Raw genomic sequence first — 23812 nt, forward strand, 5'->3', positions numbered from 1 at the left:
ATATTTGCTCGAATATTCGATTAGATTACCTCGCGAACGCGTTTTTTTAGAATAGAGTCACCGTTTTCCGAACACTTACGTGGGTGTCCGGGCGCGATTAAAAGTCCTATCATGGACTTCGTTTTAGTGTTGAAATTCGGGGTGCGCGAACGGTTTACCTTGTAGTGCTGTACATAGTTGGCTGATATTATGACAATCCTCATATTTGGTAGCGGGGCGGAAATCTCGACAAATATCATGGAAAGTCTAAATACCGGTTAACATATGTCACTTTGGATTTCAACTTAGAGTCACCGTTATTCTAACACTCGCGTGAGTGTTCGCGTGCGCGAATAAAAGTCCTACCGGGGACTTCGTTTTGTTTGCTCGAATATTCGATTAGTTTATTTAGAGTAGAGTCACCGTTTTCCGAACACTTGCGTGGGTGTCCGCGCGCGATTAAAAGTCCTATCATGGACTTCGTTTTAGTGTTGAAATTTGGAGTACGCTTCGGATTTCAACTTAGAGTCACCGTTATTCTAACACTCACGTAAGAGTTCGCATACGCGATTGGAAGTCCTACCGAGGACTTCGTTTGATTTCTTCGACATATCGATTAGATTACTTCGCGAATTTGGATAGAACAGTAGAATCTACGTAATTATAACACACGTGAGTGTCGCGAACGCGATTAATACGCTTTGATTGTTCGAAATTCGGATGCACGAATTTAGATGTGCTTAATAATTCGTTATGCCTGAGGCGGAGGGTGTTGAACGGTTAAGCTTTCTGTAAGTGGAGTCCCTGTAGCTAAGGCTAGATACTTCCTGTTAGCTTTGTACCATGCCCAAGATATCCGAAGCGGAAGGCATAAGGGATCGGTATCGCGGAACGCGGATTTTAGAGTAAAGTAGAGTCACCGTTAGCTCGTGGGTCTCCACTTGCAGCAACCTCCACGTGGTGTGACCTGGGTCGTTAATACTTGCAAAGTTTAATTGTAAACTTTTAACTGCAAGTATTACCGAGCGAATGGCTGCATATTGTATCACTTTTCCAATATCTTTTCAAACTAATTCCAACTAAACATTAACATATTTTCATTTTATATAGCTAATAATACTTCAAAAGAAGAAATATAAGAGAAATATATTGTACAATAATTTTTTACAGAAACGATAAGGAAATTTTTCTATCACACTTTACGTCTAGTGTTATTTCTATTTTATTTCTAGTTTATACGCTGATACGGAAGATGCATGATGGGAACAGAGTTACCCGCTTGCGTTTGTAATTCATATTTTGTCCATACTCGTCGCTGAAGTCACACACGTTTCAAGAGAAAGGTGATGAACACCCTTAAGGCTGTATAAATATGAACTATGAACGAAAGCAAGAAACGCTATCTGGTGACAAACATAAGAAACTATCATAATTTTACCAAATCAAATTGTTTCGCGGGAAATCTTTACAAATTCAAAAATAAATTAAAACTATCGACTTCTGTTTAATATATTTAAAATTAAAAAATAAATTAAATGTAGTATAATTTTAGTTTTTAGATCACATTATTATACTTTTTAAATATTTGTCTCGTGTATAAAAAAGTTATTACATTAATGTATCATCCTTCTTAATATAACATAAAAAGGATTATCTAAATAAAGGAAACAATATGATTTATTTAAAAATGTCACGATAACGCTTTTTTATTGAATTACTTTGAAATTAAAATATTTTCTCTGTTTACATTAGAATTATTTATGTTAAATTTGTCTAGCTAAGAACAACAACAGCAGACTATGGATGAGAATCACAATGAACAATAATAATAGGCGTTTGTAATGGATTTTATACAAGTTCAAAGCAAATATTCAATATTTCAATGAATTCAACATTTATGGCACAAATATATAACATGTATTGTGTTATAGTTTTAAAAAATTTATGATTTTTTGTTTCGCCACTTTGGAAGATATCCTTAATTGATCTGCCATTATTATCCATAATAGAGAATTGAAGGTAAATATCAATTCTTTACAATAAACGTTAAAGATTTATTTAAATAAGTATATCATTGTTATCTATCATCGAACTTACAACTGCTTTTAATATAATACAGTTTTGAAATTCTTTCAAATATATATATATACATATATACATACATACATACATATATATGTATATATATATATTAGTTCCGAAAATCATAACATTAAAATAGATTTTTATAATTAATATAACATAATTGTACTTAAAGCTTGACAGGATAATTTTCTAACATTTAGAAGAAGACTTTATAAATTGGTTGTAGCAAACTTTTGCAGAGTCTTAAGATCTTTAATTGCAAATTAAAAAAAAAAAATAAAAAAAAATAAAAAAAAATAAAAAAAAATAAAAAAGAAGGAAAAGAAAAGAAAAAATATAAAATGTAATTGTTAAGAAATTTCAGAGCAAAGAATTATTTTTACCTTACACTTTTGTTCAACGATAAGAATATACTTATGAACACTTATAGCGAATTGAACACGATTGAAATTCTTCTATAGAAGAAAATATATTTCTCCGTCACGTGAATCAGCGAAATTAAAAGAATACATTCATTTTTATATTACATCTTTGATCCTCGCGTAGTAGTATGAAACTGCATATTTTTTTTTTTTACATATATAAGGAAAAAAGTAAATTTTTTTCCAAATTTTCCTTTTAAAGTCTTGCCTTCTATTCCCAAGATACCCCGGCCCCCACAATCCAACGAAATTATATCCATTGGCATAAACTCATATCGAGTTGCCATTTAACAATTACCATTTACAATTATTCCCTATTATCGTATATTATTTCTCTTTCTTTTTTTTATTTTATTTTTATATATTCCACTAGATTCCACTAATATCTTTATAAGTTTATAGTCTTTGCACTTAACAACCAGCTCGTGTAACTCTCTTTCTCTTTCTCTCTCTTTCTCTCTTTCTCCCTCTTTTTCTCTTTCTTTCTCTCTCTCTTCGTCTCTCTGTCTGCGTGTAATCTAACAATATAAATGTCATGAGAAACTGTCGACAATATTTGTTAGATGAAGAACGCGATGATGTTCCAATCTGAGAAGATGATCCCACGTCTAACGATGTAAAAGATAATTAAGTATCTAGATTTTAAGTAATCTTCATTTGCCCATGCCAACGAGAGCTTCATCCATAAGCTCATCGTCCGTAATGCAGGGCGAAGCGGAGTGTGGGGACGGTGGTATAATTCTGGGCGATGGCGCAGGACTTTTGACAATGTGTACGCTCAAAGATGGGCTTGGTGGAAATGTTGGTGGAGGTGGTGGCGGAGTATCCCTTCTTATTGGAGCTGCTTGAGTCATAGCTCGTTCTGATATAGACGTAAGGCTTAAATTCTTGCTCGTTTCTTTTGAACTGGAAAAATCTAATAACATTTCGGCAGCCTCTTGTGAATTAGAAGTAACCAATTCTGTTGTGTTCCTCACTGGAACCATAGTCGAGCCTACATCGCTATTGACAATACCGCCGATCGTTGTTGAAGTAGAAACGACCGACGGTGATAACTGTTGCTGTTGTTGCTGCTGTTGTTGTTGTTGCTGTTGTTGTTGCTGTTGTTGTGGTTGTTGCTGTTGCTGCTGCTGTTGCTGTGGTTGTTGTTGTTGTTGCTGCTGCTGCTGCTGTTGTTGTTGTTGTTGCTGTTGTTGTTGTTGTTGTTGTTGCTGCTGCTGCTGCTGTTGCTGTTTCTTCTCCTCGACAGATTTGTTATATTTACCTAGCACAGTCTCGGCCGGTTTCGTACTCAGATTCAGGCTCTCGGTGTTGCTGTTAGCGCAACTGGCACCATTTGCACCGTTTCCAGTAGCATTGGAAGATCCGCTTGCCAATGGCGGATACATCGATTTTGATATACACAGGGATTCCGAACCTTTAGGAAGAAGGGCCATGACGGCATTGCTGTTATTAGTATCATCCTTACTAGTGCCAGAACCGCTCAACGTGTTACTTAAAAATTGCGCGGCAGGTCTACCTACCGATGTTTCCTGACATGAGTCTCGAGAATCATCAACGGATTGCATCGAAAGGTTGGTCGGAACATTAGAATCATGGGAACTGACCGCAGCTGGAGGTTGTAGCAGAAGGCCACTTGTACTATCGGATCCCACGTTTATCGGCATTGTCGTTGAAGTCGGCATGGAAAGATTGTCGGGCTTCGTTTGTACATGATCTCGTCTGTTTTGTGTACTCTGTGTCTGATCATCCGTATTACTTTTCGCGATCGAAGATACGGGATTGGAGATCGTTTGAAGCTTTCCTTGATCTGCCATTTGCTTTACGGCGAGATTATCCAACGACTTTCCAGATTCTGATAATTTCTTCTCGCTGTTATCGACGTTTACGCGAGCTGACAACTTTGGTATTTGAAACTTGGTATCAAGTTGCTTCATTAAACCATCGACGACAAGCTGAGGCGGTAAACTTGGTAAACTAGGCAAACTGGAAATAGAAGCATGAGCTGCGAGTAGCTTAAAAGCTCTTTCGCTTTCGCTTTCCTCGCGAAGAGCGGAAGGACTAGACTTCCTCGAATCTGTCATACTTTTAGATCCAAAAATATTTTTCTCCGTTGATTTAGCCATCCTCAATTTATCGCGATTACGACTGAGATCGGTAACACTAGAGCTGGTTGTTTTCGGTGAGCCTAAAGATTTCGATGTAGAGGAACCTTTACCCAATAATCCACTGCCGCTACCACTGACACCTCCTACGACTCCTCCGCCATTACCACTGCTAGTATTTCCTCCGGACATTGATTTCAACGTTGGCAATACCTTCTGACCTAACAAGCCAGTTCTATTTCCACTAGTGCTACTACAACTAGACGAACCAGGTAACTTGGGTGATGCATGAGATTGTGGCTTCTTTGATGCAGGCCCAGAATTCACACCAGGTTTCAAACCTGTGTGAGCTTTGGATGATCCATTTCCTACCACAGAACCAGATGATACTGTTGTCGAAGGTACACCAGTCACCGATGTAACGGCGGTCGATGAAAGCTTTATACTCGTTCCTGACTTTGAATCCTTCGTACGAGTTTTGTTGATCGTTATCTTCATGCCATCCGAACTATGTTTAACCATATATTCTGCGGGATTCTTCGCGTCGATGGAAGAATTCTTGATAACGCACTTTCCCTCTACATTCTTGGTCGACGAACTACTGACGTTCCTTTCTTTTTGACTACTCGTACTACAGCTACCTCCGCTGCTCGTTTTCTGTCCGCCATTTCCACCTTCATCCGTACAATGTTGAGCATTTTTTAATTTATCTATAACCGCGCTAAGAGAACCCTTTCTATTTCTTGCCTGTTGTTGAGCTATAGTCGACTTTGAAATATCGGAGCTACCGGAAGGTGGTGTGTTACCACCACTGTTAGATACAGTCGATTGAATCTCAGTACCAGGTATTAAATCCAATTGTTTTACCTTAGTACCAGAAGATTTAGTCTTTGGACTTTGATGACCACTTGTACTTCCAAAACTTAATGACGTTTTCCTTTCTTTTTCACGACTAGAATCTTTACTGGAGGACGATGAGGAAGACTTAATTTTCGATGATATTGAATCGCTAGTTTTGCTGGAAGGGGAATTTGTTGCTGACTTGAGGGCAGACATACTTGGCTTTCCTGTACTCGTTGAGCTACCATGTTTCGGTGACGACGTTCCATGCTTTGGACTTACGCTTGCAGGTACAGACATGTGTTTAGGACTACTACTATAGACAGGTGAATGTTTCGGACTTTGTACGGGTTTGCTCGTTGATTGCTTTAATGTGGGACTGGACTTACCAACGAGGACAAGCGGGCTACTGTGTGTCGGGGACGGACTGAATTTTCTTATAGTAGCTGATGGAGATGATGGACGAGAACCTACACTTGGAGGGGATTCGGTGGGTTTGATGCTCACCGAAACAGGTTTGGATAAAGGATCTTGCTTGGAAGGTAATTTGTCTGGTGGTGGTCCCATTGGATTATCTTCTCTTTTACGTTTACGTCTTTTCTCTAATTTTCCCTTATCCTCTGTTGATTTACTTTTGGAACTTTTTCTTTCTCTACGCTCTTCCGTCATAGTCTTTGCTGTGGTTGGTCCTGCTATTGGAGTTATAGTTATAGAACTTGGTAAACTGGCTTGCGGTGATGATGCTATGGGTATAATCTCAATTCCAGGTCTCCTTTCCAAACCCATACTCGTAAGTACAGAATTATAATTTGTTGTTTGACTCACGTTACTATTTGAAATTGGTGTTATACTTACTGATGGGGGTACAAGATTTTTATTCTCTTCAAATATATTCGGACTCTTTTTTTCTTCACGTTTCTTTGATTTACGATCTCTTTTAATAAGATCATCCACACCCTGAACTTCGTGTACCTCTACAATTTCACTTTCATTGTCTAGATCATAATCCGAACTTTTATCCGTACTTAACACATCGCCGGGATCGAGATTAGTAAAGTCTATACCACTGGCTAAACTAGCAGCAGAAGTTGGAGTAGACGTTCTAGTTTCATTTGTATTCTCCCTTCCACTGGTTGGTGTTCCAAGTGGTGTCGAGTCCGAGCTTGAACTTTCTAATAATATTTCATTAGTATCTTCACCTTTCCTTTTAGGACTGCGCCAAAATCCTTCTGCGATTTTCCTTTTGCGTGTCTTTTTCGTCTTTTCACTTGAAGGATTTGCTAAAGAATTTTTCGCTTGACCCAGTAATGCACTCAGTTGTAGAGGATTTAGCATAGCAGCGGTTGCTGTATCGGATTGGCCGGAATATGACGGAAACCCGATACTATTCTCCGTTCCGGCATCTAAAAAAGACTGCTGTTGTGGTTGTTGTAAAGTTTGCTGTCGTCCAATAGTTCCATTTCCATTACTTAAGTCAGATTCTTGCCTGATTTTTGTGTCTGCATTAGCGAAGTCAGGCATATTAGAACCAGCCTGACCATTCTGATCTTTTCCAGGCCCTATATTTGTGTTGTAATTTCCATTTCCACCGCTCATAGTATTCACTGGTAATGCGCTTCGACCTTCCCAAGTCTTCATCAACGTTCTCATTGTTAATGGTATACTGAGACATCTTTGTAAGACTTTACCAGTTAAGTCTGAAATTTGTTCTGCATTCATCATGCTTACACCGTAAAGTTTGCATTTCAATGCAGATATGTCCGTTAGATTTAATTCTGCTGTTGCCATTGTTTCTTCGAATGGATGTTCCAGGCTTATGGATATGTGTTGCCATGATAAAGCGCTTACCTCAAATATAATTGTATGTTCTGGATCTATACGAGCCATAGGTCTTACGCAACTTGAAATTAAAGAATTGAAGAGAGCTTGTTGCCGTAGATATACAAGAATTTGTGGAACGTGTGCTGGATGTGTGAAAGGAATACTGCCTATTAAAACTCCTTCCATATTCTTATTTTCTGTCATGAAATAACAATGATGTTGATCTGGCAATGTCTGTAAAATAAATCATGCGTAATTATTATTTATAAATCCTCTTAAATTTCTCTTTTAAAATATTATAATTTTTTTCTTTTTGTACATACAACATAAAGTCCTCTGTTATTTCGACCATCTAAAGATCCATCACTAGCATGTTGTACTATTAAACTTAACAAGGAGTGAGGTGATGATACATCTGCGCACTCTAATTCAGTTACTTTTTGTATCCGTCGTACTAATTCCATACACATTGGCATTTTTTTAGTGAGTTTTAATACAAAACAGGCAGGTAACATTGATGAATTTGTGCCAGTTAAAGGAGCATACGATGGAGTGCTAAAACATTATTATAAATATTAAACATTGATTTCTATGTAAATTATATTACTTTTACATAGATATAGATGGTTAACAAATTTTATTCACCTCTTTCCTGTGTTACTTCTATTTACAGTTATGATACTAGTTGTAGGCAGCTTGTGAGCAGTTGAACCTTCCATACAAACAGTAACAGAATGACCAATTTTTCGTTTAATAACAGTTTCTGGATTTAAAACATCACAAGTACGATTTTCTTGATCTATTAAATCATAAGGTGATACAAAATATGTTAATTTCATAGGATGACCTCCTTTCCGTCTTTCAAGAATTCCTAAAATATGATAAGATGGTTTTAACGAAGGAACTTTTATTAAATCAAATAATATTTCTTTATATAAAGTAATAAAATGTGTACTAACCAACTGGACTTTTGTGAACAAGATTAAAAGGTTCCTTCATAAATGTCTGAAGTTGTGCCAGAACTCCTAAATCAGCCTCTAAAGATTGTAAAGCACTGAATGCTTTACATTTCACTTTTTTATCTGCATTTAATTGATATATAGAAGCTAAGCCTTCCAACTGTGTCGTAAAATCCACAAAATCACCCCGGGATAGACAAGAGGCCAGTACTTCGCAACTCTGAAATAATTAATTTTTTTTTTATAGGTTATAATATTCTTCACATATTATAACCTTTAAATATTATACGAAATAGTGAAATTTTTCTTCCTTTACCTGCTGTTCATTCTTTCCTTCATGATGAATTTTGACATCTTTAACTACACCCGTTGTTTCCAAAAGAACTTCTAAAAAAAACATATCGGATGATATAAAAAGCTCCGTGCCTGGTGGTCCTGACATCATAAATTTTAATCTACAATAAAATATTAATTGTATAACAAACTATCAGAATGTAAACATATATATATATACATATATGTATATATATATATATATATATATATATATATATATATATATATATATATATATCAGATTACTATAAATAGATAAAAATAAATACCCTAATTGCCTTGTTAAACTTTCTAAACGTTCTACCATAGATTGTAAAGATGTCACTTTTATAGAATGTTGCAGAGTATCTAAGCATTTTTGCAGCTGATTTTTTTCTACGCTGTCAATGGCAAATCGTTTGTCCTGTAATTACAATACAAATAAATTACCTTTAGAAAAAAAATGTTTTGTTTTTTTTTTGTTTTGTTTTTCTTTTTTTCTTTTTTTTTTTTTTTTAACATACCAACATAGTCATACGTAAATTTTTGGCAGTTTCGACCAAAGACTTAAATCCTGAAGCCTTTGATCGTAACTTCTCCATCATCAACTCCATTTGCCATTCTTTTCCCTTTTCCGTTCCTGCATTGTTGGTACTAACATAAGGTTGCCCATCTGTGAATTAATGATTATGTAAAAGGTATTCATGATATATAAATATTTTTGTTTTATTAATGAAGATTTTACATTATCATTAATTCCATTGGTTTATTCATTTGGCATACAATACATATGAAAAAATAATTAATCGTAATTGATACGTAATAGAAATTCGTTTAATTTATGTTTTTTGTCTTATATTAAGAGCACTTTTTTATATTACTTTTCCAATGAAATTTTTATGTAAAATCCGTATGAATAATAAAATAGAAATAGAAATTTTAACACATAGGGAAGTGTTCTCGAAATCATAATCACGTGAACAACAATTACCATACCACAATTTAACAGCTATACTTACTGGAGGGCTTCTGTCCGTTCCCCGCATCCATATATTCGAGGAAACAGTACAGAATTCACAAATGACTACTTTAAACGTAATAAACGTTTCTGTTGTTTGTTGATGTTAGAGACCATGATATTATATTATATCATGACGGGACTTTTACCACAGAACATCTCTCTTCGTTTGTATAGTTTAACCATAAATAACGACAGGAATCAAGATACGCCCATAAACATTATAACCTCATAGAATAAAAATGTAAAAGAGAGTATTTCTTCAACGAAATTTAAGGTATACAGAAAGCTGCCATCTTGATGATGCATTTAGTTTCTCAACCAATCGGAATGTTTTCTTTCCCAACCAATCAGGATATTGTATTTCTAAACCAATCAACATCTTCGAAATAAGTGGCGCGATATTTGATTGCAGTAATAACCTATTATATCGATTTTGATTGAGAAAATATTCAATGGAACCTGCAAAATAAAATATTGATTTCATAAAATAAGAAAATATAAATTATTATATCTATAAGTAATATGATCCTTAATGAATAATTACTTTACACGTCACATATTTTTAATTATTTTCCAAAAAATCTTTAAAATACGTTTAATCATGCATCGCTGTTAGAAATTCTACCATGCTGTATTAAATTAAAAAAAATGACAAACTGCGCATGGCTTTTATCAAGTAGATTCAAATTTCAATTTTTCATTTATTGGAAAATAATTGTATTTCATCATTAAATAAACAATGCAATAATAATATTGATAAATACAATATAAAATAAATATGACGTTAATCTATGAAATAATATTGTAATGCGTGATATCAATGGCCTTGATGACCTCGCAATAGTTACTTTGATAGAAAGATTACGAAAAAAAAGTAAAAAATATTTTGCAAGAATCTTCAATGAATAATTAACGATATCGTAATGCAAATGAATTTTTTTTATTTATACAACTTACTGGGATATCTAATCAATGTATTTGGTTTACAATAAATTAATAGAACAACGTCGATAACTGGTAAATCCTTTCCACGCGGTAGAGGAATAATATTTAGTGTTCTGATTTGATTAGTATTTAATTTTATATATAATGGCAATATTAAAGTTTTATAAACTACCTGGATTAAAATCAGCACAGCTGAAAAAGAAATTAAATGATATACGTAAGGTATCAAGTATAGTGAGTGATCTTAAAACTGAATTGTGTTATTATATTGAAATTAAAGAAGAATTAAATGAAAGAGAAATACAATTGTTACAATGGTTATTGGTTTCGCCTATAGAAACGGACACATTAAAAAACGTTAGCGTATTTGATCAAAATAATGATATAATTACTGTCATTGAAATTGGTCCAAGGTAATTATTTTTTATTTTTATTATATAAAATATAATAATTTTATGATATAAAATAATAATAATGTCTCGTTACAGATTGAATTTTTCTACTGCATTTTCGAGTAATGTAATATCCATATGCAAATCAATAGAATTAGATAAAGTAACAAGAGTAGAAATATCTATCAGATATCATATCATACATAATGGTACATTAGATCAAACTACAGAATCTAAAGTATGTAAATATATTAATTATTTTTATTAATTTTAGTTTTATGAGTAATACTATAATGAATTTTCATTATTATAGATTGTAGATGTTTTACACGACAAGATGACAGAATGTAGATATGTAAAACCTATAGAGACTTTTGACCATGGATTTAAACCTGAAAAATGGTTTGAAGTAGATATATTAAAATATGGAAGAAATGCTTTAGAGGATGTAAGCAATAAATTAGGTATACGTCATTAATTATTTTAATTATATAATGAATTATAATTAAAAAATTATAGAATGTAATTTTCTCATAACAGGTCTTGCCTTTGATAATTGGGATTTGGATTATTACACAAATTTGTTTTTACATAAACTTAAACGTAATCCAACCAGTGTCGAATGTTTTGATTTGGCACAATCAAACAGCGAGCATAGCCGACATTGGTTTTTTAAAGGAAAGATGATTATTGATGGAAAAGAAAAAAAACAATCTTTACTTGATATGATCATAGATACACAAAATTATTCAAATCCAAACAATGTCATTAAATTCAGTGATAACAGCAGTGCTATCGAAGGCTATGAAATAAACTTGTTGAGACCAGTTGATCCATCAAAATGTAGTCATTTTAATGTAGAAAAAATTAAGCAAGATTTAATATTTACAGCAGAAACACATAATTTTCCAACTGGTGTTGCTCCATTCAGGTAATATTTAAGTTCTTCTATTTATTGTGTTTCTAGATATTACATTGCTTAATACTTTTTACAATTAACAAATAAAATTTTTAGTGGTGCTACAACAGGAACAGGAGGACGTATAAGAGATATACAAGCCATTGGTAAAGGAGGCTATTATATCGCAGGAACTGCAGGATACAGTGTTGGAAATCTTCTTATTCCAGGTTTCCTATTTACTTAATAAATAAATAAATATATATATCATAATTACATCTGATATATTTTTGTCTATAAAGATTATAGTTTACCTTGGGAAAACAAAGAATGGGTATACCCTAGTAATATGGCATCACCATTACAAATTATAATTGAAGCAAGTAATGGAGCATCTGATTATGGAAATAAATTTGGAGAACCAATTATATCTGGTTTTGCACGTTCTTTTGGCTTGCTAGATCATGAAAATGTTAGAAGAGAATGGATAAAACCTATAATGTTTACCGGAGGTGTAGGTACAGTGGATGCAAATATGACAAAAAAAGAATTACCAGAAAAAGGTAAGCAATCAATATAAAAATACAATGTATTATATAAGTTACATTGAAAATATTTTTTTTATAGATATGGAAGTTGTAAAAATTGGAGGACCTGTTTATAGAATTGGTGTTGGTGGTGGTGCAGCAAGTTCAGTTGAAGTATGTTCTTTTTTTTTTTTTGGAAAAAATTATTTTTATATAATGGTGTCTTTTGTATTATTGTATGTTCAATAATTTATAGGTACAAGGTGATAATGAATCAGATTTAGACTTTGGTGCAGTGCAAAGAGGTGATCCTGAAATGGAACAAAAATTAAATCGAGTAATTCGTGCATGTGGGGAATTAGGTTCAAATAATCCAATTCTTAGTATTCACGATCAAGGTGCAGGAGGAAATGGTAAATAATGTTAATAAATTCAATCTATTCATTAAATAATGTCAACTTCATATTATTATAGTAATATACTATATTCAATATATTGTATTCATATTTAGGAAATGTATTAAAGGAATTAGTTGAACCTGCCGGAGCTGTAATATTTACAAAGAAATTTGAATTGGGTGATCCTAGTATCAGTACATTAGAATTATGGGGTGCTGAATACCAAGAAAATAATGCTATACTTTGTAAACCAAAGGATGCCGATTTGCTCAAGCAAATAGCGAGACGTGAAAAATGTCCTATCAATTTTATTGGAAAGGTAATTGGAAATGGAAAAATTATTCTTTCTGAAGAGGATGACTTTGATTTATCAAAATATGAACAAAATAATATAAGGCATCCAGTTGATTTAGAACTTGAATTAGTACTTGGTAAGATGCCACAAAAGGTAAATTTGTTTTGTACTATTTTAATAATTTAATATATCTATAAATATATAAAGAAATTTTAACAATTAAATATTTATTATTTATAGACATATAATCTTACAAGAAAACAGCTGCATTTATCACCCATCTGTTTGCCCAATGATTTGACAGTGGATTCAATTCTTGATAGAGTTCTACGTTTGCCTACAGTTGCTAGTAAACGTTATTTAGTTAATAAAATTGATCGTTGTGTCACAGGATTAATTGCACAACAACAATGTGTTGGCCCATTACATACTCCTTTGGCTGATGTTGCTGTAACAGCTGTTTCAATATATTCAACAGTAAGAGAATACATTTTAATTAATTATTTCTATTTTTAGGAAATGTTATTATAAAAATTTTCTTACATATTATTTCAGCATGGAATTGCAACATCGATTGGCGAACAACCAATAAAAGGCCTTGTGAATGCATCTGCCGGAGCACGTATGACAGTAGCAGAAGCTTTGAGTAATTTAGTATTTGCTGCAATTTCAGATATTCAGGTTTTTAATATTTATTAAATTTATATTATTCATAAACACAATATCAAATATATAATTTTACTAAATTTATAATAATCTTATTTTTAGGATGTTAAATGTAGTGGAAATTGGATGTGGGCTGCAAAATTACCAGGAGAAGGTGCAGCAATGTATGAAGCATGTACTGCTTTGTGTTCTATTATGAAAGAGTTTGGTATAGCTGCTGATGGCGGTAAAGATTCTCTTAGTATGGCTGCACGTGTAGAAAATAGTGTTGTTAAGGCACCAGGAACACTTGTTATCTCTTGTTATGCACCGTGTCCTGATATAAGACAAGTGAGTCAATACCTTTTTTATTACATTTTGTACAGATATTTTAATGGTTTAATTTTAATAGGTAATAACACCTGATTTAAAAGCACCTTCAGCTGGAAAAGAAGGTTATCTACTTTATGTTGATTTATCAAATGGTAAAAGTCGTATTGGTGGAACAGCCTTAGCACAAGTTTACAAACAACTTGGTAATGATACTCCAGATGTGGAAAATGCAATTCTTATTAAAAATGCATTTAATGCTACACAAAAATTGATAAAAGGTAATGTCTTTTGAATATATATATATATATAGGTACATAAGTTCTATTTAAAAATAAATCTTTTTCTATTTTAATAATATTATATTGTACAGAGGGAAAAGTATTGGCAGGTCATGATGTAAGTGATGGAGGATTGATCACTTGTATATTAGAAATGGCTTTTGCTGGAATGTCTGGATTGGATATTAATATTTCTCATAAATCTGGATCTCCTATAGATATTTTATTCTCTGAGGAAGTTGGATGGATTCTAGAAATAGAAGAAAATAATTATGAATATTTAAACAATGTATTTAATCAGTTCAATATTCCAGTATATTTGATAGGGAAGTCTGTTGGTTTGGGATTTCAATCAAAGGTAATTTCTATATTCATTCTTGCAAATATTTATTATGCATGAAATTAAATGATTCTTTCTATTTTAGGTGTCTTTTAAAGTAAATGCAAAGGTTGTATTGGATACTATTATAGAACCATTAATGTATACATGGGAAGAAACAAGTTATCAATTAGAGCGTAGACAAACTAATATTAGTTGTGCTCTAGAAGAATTTAATGGACTAAAAGAAAGAACTATTCCTGATTATAAGTTAACATTTAATCCTGATCATAAACCTTATTCAATTGAAAAATTATTAATCTGTAAGCGTGATGTTAAATAAGTATATGAATTTTTTACAATAATAATATTACTATGTATATAATGATATATAAAATTGTATTACAGCTAATATAAAAGTCGCTGTGATTCGTGAGGAAGGTATAAATGGTGATAGAGAAATGGCCGTGTCTTTGGAACAAGCAGGTTTTGAAGTTTGGGATGTAACAATGCAAGATTTATTAAGCAATGATATTACACTTGATAGATTCAAAGGTGTTATTTTTCCTGGTGGATTTAGTTATGCAGGTAAAATGTCATGCATTTAAATAAATAATTAATAAGAATATTTATAAATATTTCTTTCATAATGAAAATTATTCACAGATGTTTTAGGCTCTGCAAAAGGATGGGCGGCATGTTTGAAATTTCATCCACTATTAAAAAAACAATTAGAAATATTTGTTAATTCCAAAGACACGTTCAGTTTAGGAGTATGTAATGGCTGTCAATTAATGAGTTTGTTAGGATGGATTGGAAAAGATAATGGTAAATTTATATGTTATATAAAAAAAATATAAAATCTTGACATGCAGAGACATTATGTATTATCTTATTGATTATAGGATATAAAGAAGAACCAGAGATTTTCTTAGATCATAATATATCAGAAAGATTTGAATGTCGATGGAGTAATGTTAGAATTGAAAAATCACCGTCCATCATGCTGCAAGGAATGGAGGGTAGTATATTTGGTGTATGGATTGCACATGGTGAAGGAAGATTTACATTTCGCAACAGTGAATTATTGCATACACTGAAAAAATTAAACTGTCTTGCGATTAAATATACTGATGATTATGGTAATCCCACTGAAAAATATCCATTCAATCCTAATGGTAGCATAGGTGGGTTGATAAATATATATATATAATATATGTGTGTGTGTGTGTGTATGTGCTTAAAATAATAATATATATAAACTTATTTATACATAAAATTATAAAAGAATGAATCATTTTCATTAGAAGGTATAGCTGCTATATGTTCAACGAACGGTCGACATTTGGCTATGATGCCACATCCAGAAAGATGCACACAAATGTGGCAATGGCCTTGGAAACCCATAGAAACGAAATATGAAAGGTCCCCTTGGCAACGTATTTTTGATAATGCTTATGCGTGGTGCTTATCACCAAAAAAATTGAATATATAAATATATTAAAGAATGTTGTAAAAAAGAATTCATTATATATTATATTATAGAATATAAAATCTAACTTTTTTTTTTTTGCAAAATTAATATTTTTTTTCTTTTTTTGTGAACATTTTTAATAAACTTACAATTTATATAAAACTTTTTACTTCTTATTTTCAGAAATATATTATAGCATGATCAAATATTTATAGTAAAAAGATATAAAAAAAGAAAAATTTAGTATTGAACATTTCATTATTCATATGGATTTTGTCTAACTTTAAAAACTTGATTTAAAGGATCATAAGGTGTATAATGACTTGAGGTATAGATGTCATCAAGTTGTAAATCACATCGTAGAATAACTACGCCAGATGGATTTACTTTAACTTTTATCTTTGTATGTGGCAATAAGACACCATAGTTCACATCCTCGTATAAATCCTACAAATATTTCAATTATAAATATTTTTCTTTATGCTTATTAAAATAATGAATTTTAATATTAATAACGTACTTCTACTTTGTATCCTCCAGGATATTGTAAGCCAAGTTCTTTTAATGTGACTGAAACATCCGAAGGTGTACCATCTGTTCTTCTATTCAAGAACGCAATTGCATAAGAATAATATGATTGATGTATGGGCGTTATTGGTCGTGCCCATATTTCGATACCTTTATGCTACAAAAAAAAAAAAAAAAAAAAAAAAAAAAAAAAGAAGTTTAATTATACTTTCGAATATGTTAATTCATATTTAAAATTTCGATATATATGACGAGATTACTAACTTTATATATACGACGACCTTGTATACCAAGTGGATCTTGATCCACAGCAATTATTTTTTTGTTTTGTAAAATAGCTTTGTATTCTGGTCTGATTGTTCGAAGATCAACAGACATTAATAAAGGTGCAGCTAAAATAGCCCATAGAGCCATTTGTGTTTTACTTTGTTCATAACTTAAACCAAAGTTACCAATAATTAACATATCAGGATCATTCCAATGTCCAGGTCCAGCATTTGGTACAATAGAATCCTGATTATTTCCATAGTAATCAATAATACTTTCTAAACTGTTCCAAGAATCTTGTATGTCATCAAAATTTCTCCAGAGGTTGCAATGTTCTATTATGGCAGTAAAGTTTGGCTAAAAATTAAATATATTTATTGCATGCTATAGTTACATTCAATAATGTTACGAATATAACTAACTATGAATGTGACTAGATAATTAAATGAATGAAAGTGTGGTAAGATTTTACTAATCACTTGTACTTTTACTGTCAACTGAGAAAAAAAGCATGATAGTTATTATACTCTTGTTATATTCGCGTGTGATTTTTTTCTTTTCTTACAACTAAATAATAAGCGTGTCAGTGTACACCTCCCGTTTCCTAAAGTATACTCTCCATATGGAGGTAGTATCCATAATATGTATGATACTCTTCCCCCACTCCATCACTCTCACTCGCTGCAGATCTCGTGTTTATCAATCCATAGCGTCTCTTCGCGTAGTAGTAAAGATTACGGTGATCACAGGTAGAGAGAGGATTAGAGTGGGGCACACTCGTAACAGAGAATTAACAACATAGTATGCCATTGTATAGACAGAGCTGGTTTTATGCTTGTTAAGAAAAGAAAAAGAAAAAGAAAAAGAAAAAAAAGACGGAGGCAGAAAAAATTTGCTGCACTGTTATTGAGATGAGAGAAATTTTAACTAGAGAGAATATTTGAGAAATTGAAAAGCTTGTAAAAATGATTAAATAATGTTCTATAAAAATAAAATTAAAAAATTTAATGACTTTTTTTTTTTTTTTTTTTTATTAGAATATCTATTAGAAAATTTAGATTTTTATAATACTGACCTGCATACCAGCATAAATTTGATAAACAGGCCAACTGCATGAATATATCATAGGTCTGCCTGTTTGATTTAAATAGAATCCAAATTCTGGATATCCTAAAATATAAAATGATTATATCATTTTATATTCACACTAATAATAAAAATTATATATATATTAATTATTTTAATAAAATAAATTACTTCCTTCTATAAGAATAATAAACATTCATTATTAATATAATATAAATAATGCTTTAATATAAACATACCTCTATCCATTTCTGATGGATGTGCATAACACCCATCAAGTTTTACATAATCTACATCCCAAGATCCAAAGGTCAATGCATCAGTTTCTAAATATCCAATTACTCCAGGATAACCAGCACATGTGTAATTGCCAAAATCTTCATAGATTCCAAATTTAAGTCCTTTTGAATGAATCTACACAATTATGTAAAATAAATAAATATACAATAAATAATAATAATACTTGGAGTAATACTTTATTTAGAAAAAGCATAAAAGTTATAAAGAGTTAGTAGATATACAGTTATAAAGAGTTTAATAGATTTTTATCATAAAATTCTTCAACGTTACAAATTTCTAACATATATAATATAATATTTTAAAAAGATTATATTAACTTACATAATCAGCTAAATTTTTCATCCCATATGGGAAACGTTTCCTATCTGGGACCAATTGACCATTATAATCTCGATCTTTCTCTAACCAACAATCATCTATATTAATATATTCATATCCTACTGCTGCATAACCATCTGCTACAACAATATCAGCCATTGTTCGAAATAGTTGGTCGCTGCAATAAAAAATATATGATATTACTAGTTAATATATAAACTTTATCATGATATATATATATATATTAGTAGAAAATATAAAAATATATAAACAAATAATATTAATATCAAATATATACATTTTATTTATCTAAAAAATTTGGAATAAATTTATTTATTATTATAAACTTTTGTATAAAAAAATAATAAAAGAACATGAATCGAATATATCATTGTTTATCTTATGTTTATAATACATTATTTATCAAGCATATATCTTTCTGATTTTCAATATTTATAACAGAAATAAAGTTAAATAAAGTAAAAGTAAAAAAGATGTATAATAAAATCTAATAAATAGATATCTCAATGTAATAGAGTTTATTCTAGTTTGACAGAAAAAGAAAGTAAAAGTGTACATTACCTTATACAATTGTCAGGATCATTTTTGCAGTCAGTATTACATCTAAATCTTTCCCAGGCCAACCACCCCATGGGTGGCGTCCTAGCTAATCCATTTTCCAGAGCTATTACCACTTGACTTGCTGACACAAGAAAGCACCATATCCACACTGTTAGCACCATTTCTGCAAAGACTATGTATGCTTTAATACTTTTTTTTCTCTTAATCCAATCGAACGAATAAACTTTAGTGAAAGATACTATAACGTGATTCCGGTTGCATAATTTGGAAAAAGAGTAGAGAAAAAAAATATACAAATATATGTGTATATATATATATATTTTTTTTTTTTTTCAAAGAAACACAACGTTATAGACACAATGGGATCTCGTCATTAGGACGAAGACAAGATCTCCATAGACATCCTATGCTGCTCCTGGCACACTGATCTGATATAAGACCTCCAAGCCAAGAGCACTTTCACCCAATGCCCCATTTCATTTTTATACACAACCACCGCTGTTTAAAGTCGTGTGCATTGGTCTCTCTAATATACATGCACATACACAACTATCACTTTTGATAGTAGTGAGATTCATCGCCGGCATATTTGCACATACTGTTTTTTCTTTTTTTTTCTTTTCCCCCTTCATCGCACGAGGAAAGAGAATTACACGGTGCTTTTTTTTTTCTTTTCTTCTTTACAAATTCTTTCTCATTTTCAATCTTACGTGTTTTCTCTCTTTCTCTCTCACTCACTCACTCACTCTCTCTCTCTCTCTCTCTTTTTTTCGATTTTGCTTTTACAGGTTATACAACATAATCGCGCCAAAGGAGAAGAATTTGTGCGTGCGCCTGCGTGCAAAAGAATCCTAATCTTTCTTGATAAATATAAATGAAACTATTTTAAACGTTATTAAAAGAACATACAAGATAAGAGAAAGTGATAATTAAATATAAAACGAATTTAAAAACTTAACGTTTTTTTTTGGTAAATGATCGTGTCTGATAATTTGCAAATGGACGAATGAAATCTATTAAAATAAAAGAATCTTATGTCGTGATATTTTATTTTCTAATGAAAATATTTCCTCGTATTAGAAAAAAAGAAGAAAAAGAAAAAGAAGAAAAGAAAAAGAAGAAAAGAAAAAAAAAAAGAAAAAAAAAAAAGAAAAATGTATAAATCTACATAAAATCTTCGTCTCTTCTAAAGCTTTCCAATCACTTAGCTATGAGAAGCCAGGGGCGTGTTCTATGATTAGGTTTCCATGTATCCTGTGCTACACTCTCCGAGCTAATTTCATTTGTTGAATATATACACGTACGTATAATTTTTATATATATATATATGTATGTATGTATGTATGTATGTATGTATGTATGTACGTATGTATGAGATTAAATAAGTGAGTGTTGAAGTCAGTGATTTGTGTTAACTATAAGCGAGATCTCTAGCGTGTAATGTAACGAGTGGGTGGTTTTAACTTGTAAGAGAAAGATAGAAAAGAATTTAATAAAAACAATGACGACAGAATATAAATGGCATTGGATATTACTAAAGACGAGAAATATATAAATATTCATACTCATTGATGTATTTTAAACGCGAACCGTGAGAAAGTTAAGAAAAACCAAGGCCCGGAAATCAAAGTATTATATCCAAGCAAGGGATATATATATATATATAACTAACGGATCTTTACGCTTGCGAAATCAGAATGGCAATCGAAAAGCAAAGCTATCGGACAAAGGAAATGTCATAGCTACGAAATACGATGATGTATTAGATGTTACTAAAGCACGCCATATTAGGCAATTTGATTTATTATACAATTCGAAAATTTTTACACTTTCTTTTTTCTTTCGAAAAAATTATTCTAATCAAATTTAATATTATCACGAAAATAACAAAAAAAAAAAATAATAATTACTGATTAGTTCTTATGCGATTATAGATATTCAATATCCTAGAATAATTCGAATTTTATCGAAATAATATGAAATTTGAAAATCCACCACAAGCGCGCCATATTTAAATATTTAATACATAGAACAATTCAACAACTTTTACATATTTTTTTCTTTTCTTTTTTTTTTTAGAAGAAATTATTCTAATTAAATTTAATATTATTATAACAAAAAAAAAAAAAAGAAAAAGAAAATATGAATATTCGTTTAATTTTTATATAATCGTGGATATCAAATATTTAATGAAAAAGAATCTCGACTTGTGAAGATCAGTACAAACCTCAAAAATTCACTGATCAATAACACTAGACACACGTCTTTCGATATAAAACAATGCGCGAGTTTGAAATACTTGTAACAAGGTTTTTTTTGGTCTTATCTCAAAAGAGATCGCATAGATACAGACCGTACCTTACATTCACATGAACACAAAAATGAAGGCATACCTTGTGATACGAAGTAAAACAGACTATTGCGTTATCTTTATCACATTCGCGCAAGTAATTTATATATACACCATTTATCTTTAGTAGTAATCGATCGATCATAGTAATTAATAAAAAATGTCAATCCATAATTCAATTCTAACAATTGATCTATTACAAATCATTGTAATCTATAATAATAATAATAATAATAATAATAATAATAATAATCATAATGCGATTAATCTTGCAAGATTTATTTCAATAATCATCATTTGATATCAAAACGAAACTTCATATTTTTCATTGATAATATCGAAAAAAAAAAAAAAAGAAAAGAAAAAAAAGAAGAAATAAAATATTATGCAATAATGAATAATTATATAAAATTATAAGGAGTACGTAATAAGCGCGTAAAATCGCATTAATCTAACGTATAAATATATCTAAGGATCTTTTAACACTTACTACTGTTAGCTAATGTCTCTTTTTAACTTAAATAGAACTACAAATGTTACTTTTAGCCTCAACAAACAGTACACGTTTGTCAGTCTTGTAACTACAGCTGTAAATTCCGTCACTGCTAATGGATATACGTAAACATAAATATTAGTAACGTTTTTATGAGCATTTGTGAGTGAAGGTAATAACTGGTTGATAACTTCCTAGATGTGTATAATACATCACAAGGCTCTCACAATAAGTCATTACTTTTATTTATACATCTTATATTAAGATGTGTTTTAATTTAATATAGAAATGTATTTATTGATTATTTTATAACCTCCTTTTCAATCTTATCTTGAAAAACGAATAAATCAGATTACATTCATTCGATACATTGATAAATGTGTAAACGTCTTTGAAAGTTTAAATATATAAACTTAATCTTTGAGTTTGTTTATTTATTTTTTTTTTTATATGCTTTGCTATTTCGTGTATATAGATATTTATAATTTTTTCTTATCATATTATTTTTTTTTTTAATGTATAAATTATTTAAAAAAAGTTATGCATACTCGTTGTTTGTCTTCTTTAAGGCGGCGACAATTTTCTCACCGTTTCGTTTTTTTTCTTTTTCTTTTTATTTTTTTTAAATTAAAAAAGAATGTATATCAAGGTTAATGAACATAATATACTGTTCAAGTGTATATAGAACAAGGATAACATACCGTGATATTATGTGATATTATTGTGATCACTTTGGTTAACCTCATTCTTTGCGAGTTCGTTGTTTTATTGACCTTGTTTTTTAATATTTCTTTTTTATCTTATTTTATTATCATCATAATCATCATCACGATATTACGTAGATATTTGACATATCAAAAGAATATCTCTTTTTTTTTTTCATTTTCGTATATCCGACATAAGTGTATAAATATATATCAATGACATTATTTATTGCAGTCGTTTATCTCGATTAAAACAATTTTGATTAATCTATCAGGCGTATTTTATTATTATTATTTTTTTTTTATATCTTGCAATATTTTCATCCTCCAAAGAAATAAAAATAAAAACAAAGATTTTTAGCAAAATTGTGAAAAATATTTCTCTTCATATTATATGTTAAATTTATATTGAATAAATTCTGTATCTTACCTTCATTTACAGATGTAAGTTATCAGAGATAGATTACTAACTAATCCCTTTGTCTTAGTTCCTTTTATATATAAGTTCGTTTAAGTACTTTTATATTCTGAGTAAATTATTAGATAATCTTTTGTATTATCAATTGATTATACAAGTTCATCAACCTATCCTATTATCTAAAAATATTGATAGATAATAATTTCAGAATTTTATATATGAAAGATAAGTGTTCTGTAAGTTTGGTATTCTTTAATATACGAAGCACTAAATATTGCTAAAAAAAAAAAAGAAAAAAAGAAATAGAAAAATAAAAAAAGAATGCATTATTAAAAAATATTGAATATATATTTGTAAGAAATTCTTAGGATATAGAACATAAATCTTTTAATTCTATGTATATTCAAGTAACGATATGCGACAAATAATATATTTTTTAAAATAACATAATCATAATCTAATAAAAATTATTCCCACATCTCGTTACTTGCATTCATATGGACGGAAATTAAATTTGCTGCCTTTTTTCTTTTTTATATAGTGTTACAAAATAATATTAAATAAGAAAAATTATACACGATTTTTATAGAAAATATGAGGCTTGGGTGCATTGTTAATGTTTTATAATATATATATATATATACATATATATATATAATAAATTTATAAATTATATTAAATTAGATTGTTTTGATCATTGAATACAAATTCGAAT

General features: G+C 30.5%; 3 protein-coding genes across 9 annotated transcripts; 1 reads left to right on the forward strand and 2 right to left on the reverse strand.

The window, feature by feature from the left end:
* Nucleotides 1–2514: 2514 nt before the first annotated feature.
* On the reverse strand, nt 2515–9744 carry MED1 (Mediator complex subunit 1). Of its 2 annotated transcripts, XM_035880709.2 has the most exons (9): nt 9546–9744; nt 9051–9199; nt 8817–8950; nt 8528–8666; nt 8212–8431; nt 7898–8123; nt 7576–7807; nt 4010–7486; nt 3636–3903 (listed from the first exon to the last, which is right to left on the reverse strand). In XM_035880709.2, exons 1-9 carry the CDS (start codon nt 9574–9576, stop codon nt 3784–3786), a joined length of 4728 nt encoding a protein of 1575 aa, XP_035736602.2. In that variant the 5' UTR covers nt 9577–9744; the 3' UTR covers nt 3636–3783. The 2 variants fall into 2 exon arrangements, with proteins under 2 accessions (XP_035736601.2, XP_035736602.2); XM_035880708.2 differs by having other exon boundaries at nt 2515–7486.
* A 587-nt stretch (nt 9745–10331) lies between these two features.
* Pfas (phosphoribosylformylglycinamidine synthase) lies at nt 10332–16072 on the forward strand. Its single transcript, XM_035880828.2, has 19 exons — nt 10332–10905; nt 10981–11122; nt 11198–11348; nt 11425–11815; nt 11900–12012; nt 12085–12345; nt 12410–12483; nt 12566–12722; nt 12821–13155; nt 13243–13479; nt 13558–13683; nt 13771–13998; nt 14060–14258; nt 14351–14616; nt 14684–14900; nt 14986–15165; nt 15244–15405; nt 15483–15764; nt 15885–16072. Exons 1-19 carry the CDS (start codon nt 10637–10639, stop codon nt 16070–16072), a joined length of 3978 nt encoding a protein of 1325 aa, XP_035736721.2. The 5' UTR covers nt 10332–10636.
* On the reverse strand, nt 15620–23234 carry LOC118448067 (alpha-N-acetylgalactosaminidase). Of its 6 annotated transcripts, none has more exons than XM_035880831.2 (8): nt 23110–23234; nt 19133–19295; nt 18554–18728; nt 18172–18346; nt 17922–18016; nt 16844–17203; nt 16572–16736; nt 15620–16498 (listed from the first exon to the last, which is right to left on the reverse strand). In XM_035880831.2, the coding sequence occupies exons 2-8, from the start codon at nt 19291–19293 to the stop codon at nt 16310–16312; spliced, it is 1320 nt and encodes a 439-aa protein (XP_035736724.1). In that variant the 5' UTR covers nt 19294–19295; nt 23110–23234; the 3' UTR covers nt 15620–16309. The 6 variants fall into 6 exon arrangements, with proteins under 6 accessions (XP_035736724.1, XP_035736725.1, XP_035736728.1 ...); XM_035880832.2 differs by having other exon boundaries at nt 19133–19304; nt 23110–23194; XM_035880835.2 differs by lacking the exon at nt 23110–23234 and adding an exon at nt 21973–22107.
* Between the last annotated feature and the right edge of the window lie 578 nt (nt 23235–23812).

This window comes from Vespa mandarinia, chromosome 19, assembly GCF_050613455.1.
Source record: "Vespa mandarinia isolate Hongniang chromosome 19, ASM5061345v1, whole genome shotgun sequence".
NCBI lineage: Eukaryota > Metazoa > Arthropoda > Insecta > Hymenoptera > Vespidae > Vespa > Vespa mandarinia.